The following is an 11,911-nucleotide window of genomic DNA, read 5'->3' as shown; positions in this document are numbered from 1 at the left end:
CCCGAGACGGTGCTCCCAATCCCCACAGGCAAGTATGCAGGTGGCATGTGAATCCAACAATGCCAAAGAACCTAGGTTACAAAGGAATCGCGCCGTCCCGCCCATTTCTTTGCTTTCATTGGCTGAGACTTTACGTCCATCACTGTGGCACTGTGTGATTGGTTCTTAATTTTCTTACGCCACGACCCTGGAAAGTGGCATTGGAAACCCCGCGGTGGAGTTGCGTGCGCGCACCCATAGTCAGGGTCGGGTTGACCGCGAGGAAGTGCCGTGGACGATCGTCGGCGCCGTCTTGAGTGTTGCTCCGTGGGCAGAACCAAATAAAGACTTATCAAATTCAAATCAACCACGTCGAGCCCTTTCTTCCATAACCTGCTCCGAGACGTGAACTGCGGGAGGCTGCAGTGAACAGCATTTTGTGAAGGAGCGGTAAGTACTCGCCGGGTTTCGTGGTTTTTTTTTCACCCTCATGGCTGAGGGATGGCTTGTTTGGAGGATTTTAGTTAGGCCCCTAATTTTTAACTAATGCATGTGAGTGAATACCAGGTAAAAAGAGCATATGTGGAATTTATTTTAAGGGTCGCTGTGCACTCTTCAATAACTGAGTAGCATTCGCGTTTTGTTTTGCTACTAATTTCGGTTTTCTAAAGGCTGGCAGAAAATCGAATACCGAGGCGTACAGTTTGAGGGGGGCGGAACGGCTTTTTGTGTACAATCAGCCTCAGTCGCGCCGTAACCATTGTGCTAACACCGATATGCTTCGCACCGCTTCGCTTTACGCCTCGTTAAAAGCGGAACCCCCCGCCGGCGATCCGGTAGGATTGGCGCAGTAGTGCCGCGTCTCAGCGGCGGCTCCGTTAGCTAGGCGGCCGCCGCCGGCTGTTTTTTTTTTTCGTAACCCCCCATGAGCCGCCGCTGCCGCGCGCCGGCCGTGACGCGTCTCCTCGGCTCGTGCGCCTGTGCGGCGGATTCTGCACGAGCCGGTGCAGCGGAGCCGGCTATCCGGAGTGTGATGGAGGGATCGCTCCGACGCCGGCTTTGTTCACTCACTCGCCGTTAGCCGGGCAGGAGCGGCTTCACGGCCTGTCTCATGGCGGTCGGAGATGTCTCCCGGTGAGCGGCAGCGTGTGGACGAGTTAAAGTTGCAGCAACGAAGAGGATCTGGTGTCCAGACTGATCCAGCCGTGATGGGCTTCGTCCCTTACGCCTGAGAGCTTTCTCTAGACTGATTTATATTATATTAGCACTGATCAGATACTGATGTAGTTCCACTAAACTTACACGCATTCTCGTTGTATCAGTTCTTGCCCTGAGATCTGGCTTTGCTGTGATCGGCAGGAGAATGGCGGCTGAGGTGAACGGCAACTCAGCTCCTGTGAAGGAGGACGAGGAGCCTATGGACATCACTGTCACGCACACGGAAAACTACCAGACGCTCCTGGCCGCCGGCCTCCCGCAGAAAGTCGCAGAGAGCCTGGACAACATCTTTCAGACAGGTGGGGGGTGCTCTGTGCCTGCGCTCTGCACTTTTAAAGATGCTGTATAGGATGTTCAGGAGTTGGGAGATTGTAAAATGTATTACTGACCCTCTAAATGAGTGCCGGTGGCAACATGGGCATGCTGGTGGATGCATGACTGCTCTCTTAGAGTCATGTGTTTTCTCAGGGGGTCAGTCATTGTGATGCCTGACTCTGAGATAGGAACCCTGTTAATAGCATTTACTTTAAACCTATAATCTTTAGGCCTTGTGGCTTATGCTGACCTGGACGAGAGGGCCATTGATGCTCTGAGAGAGTTCAATGAAGAGGGGGCGCTGTCTGTTCTGCAGCAGTTCAAGGAGAGTGATCTGTCCCATGTGCAGGTAGGCATGTCTGCTGAAGGCTCCCCATTCCTCCTGTACTTGTGCCATTGTGGTGGGCATGTCCTCACATGCTAAATTTCCCCTGATTTTCTTTTTCTTTTTAATGTGCGGCCCCTTTCAGAACAAAAGTGCGTTTCTCTGCGGGGTCATGAAGACTTACAGGCAGAGGGAGAAGCAGGGCAGCAAAGTGCAGGAATCCACCAAGGGGCCGGACGAGTCCAAGATCAAGGTGATGTATCGCCTGCACTGCCCAGCAGAGGGCCTGGCCCCGGGGCCCTGTGTCATGGCATTGTTTGTGCTTACCTTTGTGGCCCCACGTCATCCCGCAGCTTGTGCTCACTTTCGGGGCCTCATGTTATTGGGGCCGCGCATCATCCCACTGTTTGTGCTTAATGTACTTTCACAAATGGCTTAATCTGCTGACTTCCACGTGCTCTGAGCTCAATGCTGTAAGTGATAAGTGTAAATTAGCAGCAGTGAGCGCTGTTCTGGCTTGGCGCCTCTGCTCACTGCATGTACATTAAAGGCATTAAGGCATGAGCTGGATTGCTGTCCTGACAATGACACAGGCCTGCTTTACTCCTGAGCTGGTGGAAATACCAGTGGGACTGGATTGGGGCAAACGGGCCAGTTTTGTGGTGTGTTGCGTATGTTTATCCCGTCCTCCCTCTTACGGTGTGCCCCACAGGCGCTCCTGGAGAGGACAGGCTATACCCTGGATGTCACGACTGGTCAGAGGAAGTATGGAGGCCCCCCTCCTGAGGAGGTGTTTTCTGGGTCTCAGCCAGGAGTGGGGACAGAGGTAAGGACCCAAATCACCTTATTTTTCATTTGCTGAGACCATCCCATAGCGTTTCCATGTTTAGTCAGAGGCAAGCAGGTATCTATTGATGTGGGTATGAGTAGAGAAAGAGGGCTACAGTGGCAGCTATGTAACTTGTTTCAGTGGTATGGGAACACTGTGATACAGGCTTGTTTGTATAAAAATAAACTCTTATACAATTGGGTGTGATGGGGGGGGGTGGTGGGCAGGAGATGCTGACCTGACAGTTGTTTTCTGTGGTCATCCCAGGTGTTTGTGGGCAAGATCCCCAGGGACCTGTATGAGGATGAGCTGGTACCGCTGTTTGAGAAGGCAGGCCCAATCTGGGACCTGCGGCTGATGATGGACCCGCTGTCGGGCCAGAATCGAGGTTATGCCTTCATCACCTTCTGCAACAAGGAGGCGGCGCAGGAGGCCGTAAAGCTAGTGAGCTCATTGCTGTGGGTCTGGCGGGGAGGGGCTCTTCGGGCAGGTTCCGCGGGGAGGTGCAGGCTGAAGGTGCTGACGGAAATTTAATCCTCCCGTTGCCAGTGTGATAACTACGAGATCCGGTCCGGCAAATACCTTGGAGTCTGCATTTCCGTAGCAAACAACCGGCTGTTTGTGGGCTCAATTCCGAAGAACAAGACCAGGGAAAGCATCTTGGAGGACTTCAGCAAAGTGACAGGTTTGAGGGGGTCCACCTTTCTCTGTCGCTACCTGGTTTCTCTGCCCCATGTATGACTGGGTCTGGTTGATTGTTTACCCTTACGGCTAACAGTAGGAATTTGCCTTGGTTATCTCACTAAGAGATGACAACTGGCTCCCCTGGCCAGTGCTCCAGGGTTTCATCTCCTCTGAACCATTGGTCTCTCTCACCCTGTGACCATGACCCGTTTGCAGCTTGTGTTGACGCTGCAGTCTGTGTAAGTCTCTTGCTTCACTGCTCCCCAGAGGGCCTGGTGGAGGTCATCCTGTACCACCAGCCGGACGACAAGAAGAAGAACCGCGGCTTCTGCTTCCTGGAGTATGAGGACCACAAATCAGCCGCACAGGCCCGTCGCCGGCTGATGAGCGGGAAGGTGAAGGTGTGGGGCAACCCAGTCACTGTGGAGTGGGCCGACCCGGTCGAGGAGCCTGACCCAGAGGTTATGGCCAAGGTGAGACACCCATTGATGGCGTCCACTTCACGGTTCATGTCGCCTCGCAGATTGAACAGATGTTGAAGTCCGGAGTCGTTACGCAGATGTCACAGTACCTCAGCTGGTAGTGTGCTTGGCTGTTTCCATCAGGTCAAGGTGCTGTTTGTGAGAAACCTTGCCACGCCTGTCACAGAGGAGCTCCTAGAGAAGACCTTCTCTCAGTTCGGGAAGCTGGAAAGGGTGAAGAAACTAAAGGACTACGCCTTTGTCCACTTTGAGGACAGGGACGCTGCCGTCAAGGTTAGAGACTGACTCAAGTGTTACTTTGTAGACCATCAAGGTGGCATTTTTCCCGGGAATGACCATGGGAAGTAAGGGGGGGGGGTGGTGTCGACTTTCCCTGGCAATCAGCCAGTGTGAATCAGCAATCGATCCCTTGCACCCGCTAGGCCATGCAGGAGATGAATGGCAAAGAGCTGGAGGGGGAGGAGATCGAAATCGTCCTGGCGAAGCCACCGGACAAAAAGAGGAAAGAACGGCAGGCGCAGAGGCAGACCACCAGAAACACGGGGTGGGTCTGGGGGGGGGTCCCGCTCGCCCAGTGCGTGTCAGGCGGTCTCCATGCCATGCTGTGAAGGCTTACCTCTCTTCTCACCTGCCGCAGGTATGATGACTATTACTACTACCCACCTCCCCGCATGCCGCCGCCCGTCCGAGGCCGGGGCCGTGGAGGGAGGGGGGGCTATGCCTACCCCCCCGACTACTATGGATACGAGGAGTACTATGACGACTACTATGGCTACGACTACCATGATTACAGGGGTGGCTATGAGGATCCATACTATGGCTACGACGACGGCTATGCTGTGAGAGGGCGGGGCGGACGTGGCAGCCGGGGGGTCCCGCCTCCGCCCAGGGGCAGAGGAGCTCCGCCCCCTCGTGGCCGTGGCGGCTATGCCCAGCGGGGGGCGCCCATGGGTGCACCACGGGGCAGCCGAGGGGGACGGGGCGGCCCATCCCAGCAGCAACGGGGGCGTGGCGCTCGCGGCGCCAGGGGAAACCGTGGGGGCAACGTGGGCGGGAAGAGGAAGGCCGACGGCTACAACCAGCCAGACTCCAAGCGGCGGCAGACCAACAACCAGCAGAACTGGGGGTCCCAGCCCATCGCCCAGCAGCCCCTGCAGCAAGGTGGCGACTATTCCGGTAACTATGGTTACAATAATGACAACCAGGAGTTTTATCAGGATTCTTACGGCCAGCAGTGGAAGTAGACAGAAGTAAGGGTTTGGGGAAGCACTAAACACGCAGAAACGAGCGAGGAGATTGGCAACACAACCACGTCTGATTGGCTCTGTATCCTTTAACCTTTGTGCACAAACAGTCCAACAAAAATAACCGAGGCGAGAATTGGCTTCACATCATCCATGTGTTGATTGGCTGCGAGAGGCTGCAGTCCGTATTGGGATGAAGATGAGTGTAAATACAGCCTTTCTGAATTTTTTCATATCCTTTTGCTTTCCTTGTGGTTATTTGGGACATTTCTGGCTTTAAACGCTTAAATGCTTTTATTCCTTAAATTTTATTTCTTATTTTGTTGGTTTGTATTTTTTAATGCCTACATTTAACACTTTAAAGGTGGATTCTCATTTTCAAAAGTTTTTGAGAAGACGTAAATCATGAGTAACCTGCAGGAAGCAAAGACGCTCCCCCACTTCACACCTCCCCCTCTCCCCCCCCCCCCAGGACTTGTCCCCTGTCAGGTTCCTGATAGACGGGCTTAGCAATTTGCTTGTATATAAAGGCTGAAAGCCTGAGTTTATTTTAATCTGTTGAGCACCATTGGGGAAGGTTAACCAACGGGGAGAGATGAAGAATTTCCATTTTTTTCTTGTATTGGGAAAGTAACGTTACAGTGTATGTTTAGCATTTGTAGAAGTAGGTTAATTGTGTTTTTTAAAAAACTGTTATTACGAGCTTTCTCTCTCAAATTTGCCCTTTAGAATTTGGTTTGGCTGAACCGTAACAGCCCAGGCCGTTTGTTCTTTGATGTGTTTGTATTTATAAATTGTTCTTGTTACATTTCAATAAAACTCAACCATACATCATTCGATTATCAGCTACTTCAAATTCAGTTGTGTCATTGGCCTATTTGATCTCGCCAAATCCGACCTGCCTCAAGATGGAAAACTTACGTAATGTGAGTGATCCTGCTTGCTCAAAAAAGCATTGTGTTTTTGAAACAAAATCTGTATTTAATAGCAGTTCACTTTCTGCAAAAATGTCTGCAAAAAGACACGCTCCAACCAACCAACCGACCCCCTTCCCCACCAAAAACGACAGCAGAAAAACCCAAATACCAAATAGCTGGTTCGGTCAACTCTGTAGGACGGAACACCATCCCCAATCTCTCAAAATCAGGAATTTTAACCCTTTGCTTTCCAGCATTTCAGTGTTTTCTTTCAGCATCGCCATTTGGGCCTTCAGAAAATCACATGATAGTTTGCTGCACGTATATTAGTGACAAATGTACAACGATCTATTTAGACATCCCCTGTTACTGAGCACTTGCTTGTATCTTATTCTGTGGATTGAAATCATCAGGGAGTGCCTTGTCCTGAAGAGACCTGGTATAGCCATGGCAGTGTAAGCTCTATTAAGGCTTTGTGTCTGCTATCGGACGACTAGTAGCTCATTGCCAGTAGGGCAGCACCAAGGAGAACATGCCAAAAGTGAACAGTCTGTGTGAACGCATCTTATTCAGCCCCTCAGAAACATCAGCTGCTTCTGGCAACCAAAGGGTTAAATCCGATTATCTGATTAAACCATAGTCTGATTATCATTCTGCTTCGTTTGGCTGCACTTGAAACAATAAAAATACTTGTGTGTAAAATACAAACATTCCCTTTCCTATTAAAATGGAAGTCTGCAGCTCATTTTTCATTTTTGTTTGTCCTTTTCCCCTCTTTCTTTTTAATTAACATGGGTTTGTTTATGGGTTTGTTTTTGTTTGTTTAAGTTTCTCCTTTTATTTCGAATCACCCAGGTGAAGACGCGAGAGGGGCAGCGATTGCGTGAGTGAGGAACACATCTATCTCTGCTGTGTTCTTCCCAAAAAGGGTGAGCTTGGTCTACCTCTTCAACTCTAACTGGAGTTCTCTCCTTCCCGGGGACGACCAGCGTGCCCCTCCCTCACATGTTTTGCTCAGTAAAAATGAATCGATTTGATTTGATAAGGAGTAGCATAACAACTTCCTGGTTAGGCAGCTGATCTATGAAACATTGATGGCTTACGTCTGACATTCAGGACATCTTTGGTTGGTGAATCTCTTTTTGGTTGGCTATGGACAGCATTCGTTGTAAACCCTCCTTTTACCCTGAGAAGGATCTATATTTTGAAGGAGGTATGTTTACCGAAGAGAGTAAATGTTTGTTTACTGAACAAAACATGGAGTACTGTTCAGATGAGGCCTTCAGTTGTTAAGTCCCCACACTAGTGATGTTCACTGCTCACACCAAAACGACCAAGGGAAGCACTGAAGCTGAAAAGAGAGGAAAACCCAGTGGCCCAGTGTTTGTAGGGGCTTCATCCATCGTCCTCAGAACAACATGAGAATGGGTGATGGAGAATGGATGAGATCCCACTAGATAAGGTGTATTCAGCCCTGGACCTGGCTGGCTGGGCTGCTTCAAAGTGTTCACTTCAGCCAAGCCCTTTAACCAGATCTTTGCTCAAATGGGTGGATCCAGGCTTCTCCATTAGGACCGAGGTTGGTTGGTTGTCTCTCTAAAGTTAAAACCGGCACGTGCCGCAGCTCTTCTAGGGCTGGATTGACCACCTTGGATGCAGCCTTTTGTGGCACTGCAAGCATGCTAATGTCCACTAGGTGGCACAGGCGCTACTGCAGCTTGTCTCTGCAGGACTGTCATTCTTTCAAGCATGTGCAGAACTACAAATGGACCAAACGATCTGATCACCTGCTGTTCTGATTGGCTGTTTTACTTTAATCTCTGATTTGGGATAAAATGTAACACTGTTTTTCACTGCATTAAATATAAAAACAGTAAAAAGCTTGCTATCCTACAATTGTCTCTTCCGTTATCTAAATTATATATACGTCTATGTGCGTTAATGAGCTAAGGAGTTTGGAAACTCACATTTGACGCAGTGAAACCACAGAGTAGCAATTATTGTTAACCGGTGTGCTGTGACTCCTAGCTAAACAATCCAGCCTCCAAGATGCCACTATGCTTAGGATGTGCTGTTATTTCTTGCAGGGTAAGTATATCCCCTTCTGCACTGTGGTGATTTTGTCATGATTTGAATGAAGTTTTCCCTGAGTGTTGACACTGACCAAAATAGAATTACAACCACCAACCCCCTTAGACTCTTGGAAAATTACTCACACACTCGCCAATTTCATTCAAATATCAAAATGAAAATCATTGACTAGCACGTCTCTTACACTGGGGATAGATTTTTGTAAATGGCCAAAGGTTGGTTATATCCAGCTCTCATTAGTAAAGAGTGCCAGCATTTACACTGAGTGTTTCTCTAAGTGCTTCCCCGAGAGTGTAGCAGCACCCCGCCATTCACTGGTCCCAGCAGAGGCGTCTGCCCTTCTGCACCTTTATGCTGCACCCAGGTGTGATCTTTCCACTGGGAAGCAGTGTTTCGTGATGATTCTCTGCAGTGACTTACTGCCTGGCTGCTGGGCTTCTATGCCGGGAAAAGCCGTATTGAACCACCTGTGAAAGTATGCTGGCCTTTCCTCTCTGTGAAGTGTATGGATGAGTTTCCCAAATTTTGCTCCAGCCTTTACGAACCACCAAGAGCTGAAAATAAACCCAGCGCCACAGCCCTCCAGGGACATTACAGCCCTCTGATCTGAAGTCTGGCTGCGTTTGGAATCACTAGCCTGGCAAACTGCTAGTCTGTGACAGTTATGGGAAGATCCATTTCCAAACGAATGGGGAATGAAAGCTGGTCATGTGACTATCTCCTCCCTTCTGGTAGGATATTCAGGTCAGTGGGTGTGAGGGTTTCCCCCCTACATGTCATGCTTATCAGAATGGAAACCACAACCAGCCTGTCTTCTGGCTCTTCAGTCTTATAGAGAACATTTGACAACACTGAAAGTAGCCCCCTGCCATGTTTGGGACACACAGGACAGTCAGACAGAAGGAATCTGAGTTGCGTCAGATAACCTCAGGCAGCGATGTGCAGCTTTTTTGTAATCTGTCGCCTTGCCTTTTTTTTTTTTTTTTTACCTGGCTTATCTATCAGGCTCGTGTGAGGAGGCCCCCGCCCCTGTCTTGTCACGATCTGGACTTGGTAGGTGGGGCTTCGAGACGAGGCAAAGATGAGGATTTCTGGGTAAGGACATCCCCTCCCTCACTGTTTATCTTTTATTTATTCCTATATTGTTGTCAGGATTGAAAAAGTTTGAGCTGCCGATAAAGGGGCCATTTCATACAGAGGGTCTAACCCCCCCCCATTTCGAGCGTGTAGGAGTAGGTTTTGTTTGTGCGAGACTTGAAAATGTCCCATGGGTAACATGAGGCTGTAATCGTAGCCTTCACACGGGGGGGCTCAAAGAACATTCCAGAGCTGCTTCGGGAAGGGGGGCACCTGAGGGGCCGAGCCCAAGCCCAGGCAGCGTATGGCAGGCAGAGCGACCCCAACATACGTGGATGTCAGCAAGCTGCCTTGAACGTGCGTTTGGGGCACTGAGCGCCAGAACCCTGCTGTGGAAGCCAGGACTGAGGGGATGGAGAGAGCGAGGCCAGGTGATGCCCTCGGTCCTCATCGTATGGATATTCCTTATCTCTCAGGGTTCCCCTCTCTTTTTGGCATTTTGCATTCAAAACCACCCCCCCCCTTCCTCTCAGCGGCCCCCGTGTCTGCTGTGGCTAAAAGGATTACAGTGGTTGTGGGCCGCACATCCCCCCCCCTCTCTGTGCTGGCGTCCTGCCTGCGGGCCAAACACAGCTCCCCGACCCTCAGGATGCATCAGGTGGACTCTCAGGAGCTGAGGTAGGTTAGAGGTGCCCTGTTCCCTTCCGCATGCCCCACGTCTGCAAGAGGACCCCCTTCCACAGTTACCTGATCCTGCGGAGGGCATATTAGCGCCGACCGTGTCTCTCAGCCGTCAACATCGTGCTGCCTGCCCTGGATACTGTTGCCCCCACAGTGTTTGAAGGCTGCATGGTCATGTTTTCGTCTTTCAGTCATCTGTGTTTTACTGGAGGGAATCTGCAAAATCAAGGATATCCTACAACTCTCACACACACCAGCAGCAGTATTTGAACATGTCATGTTACCTCCAGTGTAATTTTAATAGCCTGTTTGACACTGGTCTGTAAACCAGGAAGACGGCGGTCCACTCTGTGTGCGTTTAGTGTGACTCGCGTCCAGGAGATGCTTTTAATCATGACCGTCTCCATTAGCAGAATGACTTATCCAAGTGTTATAAATTAACATGTGGGTCAGTTCTGCTAACAGCCGGATCTGCTGCACCTCCCATTTACTGTGCTGCACTACAAATTAACACCGCAGAGTTCCACCAGGAATTTATAGGAATTTCAACTTGGAACACATGGAAAGAAATATAAATACACCAGGCGATGCACCATTTTCACCCCGTCTGCTTTTAAATTATCACTGTTTGACTGTTTGTTTTTGTGTATTGCCAGTTGTTAAGAATGCATGTACACAATAATAAAGTGTTTAACAACCAAACTTTATCTCTGACTGTGGCTGGCTACTCCCCTCTCAAGTCGTCACTGCTAAGGACTATGATCCTGTGGTGTTTTTCTGGGGTTTGGGATGGATTTCTGCACCGTCCTGTCTCACTTCCAAATGTAGTTCATTTGTCACTTGCATCGCACAAGCACTAGAGGGCATTGTAACACTTCACATTGCTTGCCTGAGGCCCAGGGATGGTTTAGTCTTCTTCCTTGCAATCTCTTTAGTTTTCCTTAGATTTAATAAACGATTTGCTAATTAAGTGGTGGGCAGTTGGCAGCGTGCCACGTCTGACCGGAAACACCCTGATGGCAGGTCCATTTCTGAAACTCACTTTTTTTTAGTGTTAAAAAAGGAACATGCGGAGGTCATACAGTTACTCGGGGCTTTAGAAATCTCATTTGAAAGATTCTCCCATAAAGATGTGCGAGGTCATGTTAATGGGCATTTAGGCACCGGGGATGTGCTGCTTACAGGGGACTTCACAGGGACGTATGGGACAATGGGTAACGTTAAACCGGACGCCGACTCAGGCCAGCGGAGGACGTTTATTCAGGGATGGCATCATATTTTTGAGTCCGTGACCTCAACATTAGCTATCTGTATTTGTGACAATGTGAGAAATATGATTATTTTAAGGTTAGCAAACCTGTTACTGTGTTATCTCAGGTCAGGCGGTGAGTCACGCCTTCAAAGTGCCGAAATGCTTCTGATGCGGTCGGCGTTACCATGGTCACTTATCACCTGCTCTCACCTTGATATAAGATGCTTCCTTGACTTCCTTGATGTCTGCTGCTGTTTTTCTAGAAGTATGCTTCGTGTTTGTTTGTTTGTTTCTCAGCAGCATACGGTTGGTGCTCCGCCGTCTCCGGCAGGCTTTACTGCATTGGGTCACTATAGGAGTTCAAGGCCCTGTACTGCTTCACATCGCTGAAGTGGATGTTTGCCTAACAGGTGAATGAGCCTATTGTACCGGGAAGGCGAACCTGATCCATGGAGAGCCACTCAGCCAGTGATAAAGCAGTGGTTCTCAACTTCAGTCCTGGGGGGCCACTGTTATTGGCTTGAGAGGTCATCCCAAACACCTGCACACACAGCGACTCTCCATGCATCCAGTTCACCCCCCCCCTCCCTAGCTATATGTAAATGAATATAACTGGGAGTCAGGTTCCTGCTGTGGTCTCTCAGTCAGGCAAACTCTCCTGAGGAAACAATGGCAAGTGGCAGGAAGCAACTGAAATTCTCGTCTCCTATTGGAGGGATGCCAATGAAGGTGGAGTCATTCAGCAAGACGCCGGTTCCCCGGCCCTTTTCCAAAGATGGAGTTAAAAGTGAGGAATGGTTGTTTCTTGAAAGGACCT

At 49.8% G+C, this 11,911-nt stretch overlaps 1 protein-coding gene across 6 annotated transcripts; it reads left to right on the top strand.

Moving 5' to 3' along the window:
- The first annotated feature begins 212 nt into the window (after positions 1–212).
- On the top strand, positions 213–10,544 carry LOC111855551 (heterogeneous nuclear ribonucleoprotein R). 6 transcript variants are annotated; one of them, XR_002840920.2, is made up of 14 exons: positions 213–429; positions 1,339–1,496; positions 1,743–1,861; positions 1,983–2,090; positions 2,550–2,663; positions 2,934–3,110; positions 3,216–3,351; positions 3,618–3,823; positions 3,956–4,105; positions 4,255–4,376; positions 4,470–5,008; positions 6,849–6,922; positions 9,090–9,179; positions 9,379–10,544. XR_002840920.2 is itself a non-coding variant. In XM_023834690.2 (13 exons), the coding sequence occupies exons 2-12, from the start codon at positions 1,343–1,345 to the stop codon at positions 6,878–6,880; spliced, it is 1,857 nt and encodes a 618-aa protein (XP_023690458.1). In that variant the 5' UTR covers positions 213–429; positions 1,339–1,342; the 3' UTR covers positions 6,881–6,922; positions 9,090–10,544. The 6 variants fall into 6 exon arrangements, 3 of the variants coding, with proteins under 3 accessions (XP_023690458.1, XP_023690457.1, XP_023690456.1); XR_002840921.2 differs by having other exon boundaries at positions 6,849–9,179; positions 9,695–10,544; XR_002840919.2 differs by having other exon boundaries at positions 6,849–9,179.
- The last annotated feature ends 1,367 nt before the right edge of the window (positions 10,545–11,911 follow it).

The sequence above is a fragment of the Paramormyrops kingsleyae genome, chromosome 14 (assembly GCF_048594095.1).
Source record: "Paramormyrops kingsleyae isolate MSU_618 chromosome 14, PKINGS_0.4, whole genome shotgun sequence".
In the NCBI taxonomy this organism is placed as follows: domain Eukaryota; kingdom Metazoa; phylum Chordata; class Actinopteri; order Osteoglossiformes; family Mormyridae; genus Paramormyrops; species Paramormyrops kingsleyae.
Note: the sequence above shows the minus strand (reverse complement) of the source record. Positions and strands in the feature narration are given on the sequence as shown.

Excerpts from the sequence above, each read along its gene's own strand:
- LOC111855551 (XM_023834688.2), top strand. The coding sequence starts at position 1,343 with ATGGCGGCTGAGGTGAACGGCAACTCAGCTCCTGTGAAGGAGGACGAG. Across the intron at positions 1,497-1,742 it reads GGACAACATCTTTCAGACAG|GCCTTGTGGCTTATGCTGAC; the intron begins GTGGGGGGTGCT and ends TATAATCTTTAG. Across the intron at positions 2,091-2,549 it reads CGGACGAGTCCAAGATCAAG|GCGCTCCTGGAGAGGACAGG; the intron begins GTGATGTATCGC and ends TGTGCCCCACAG.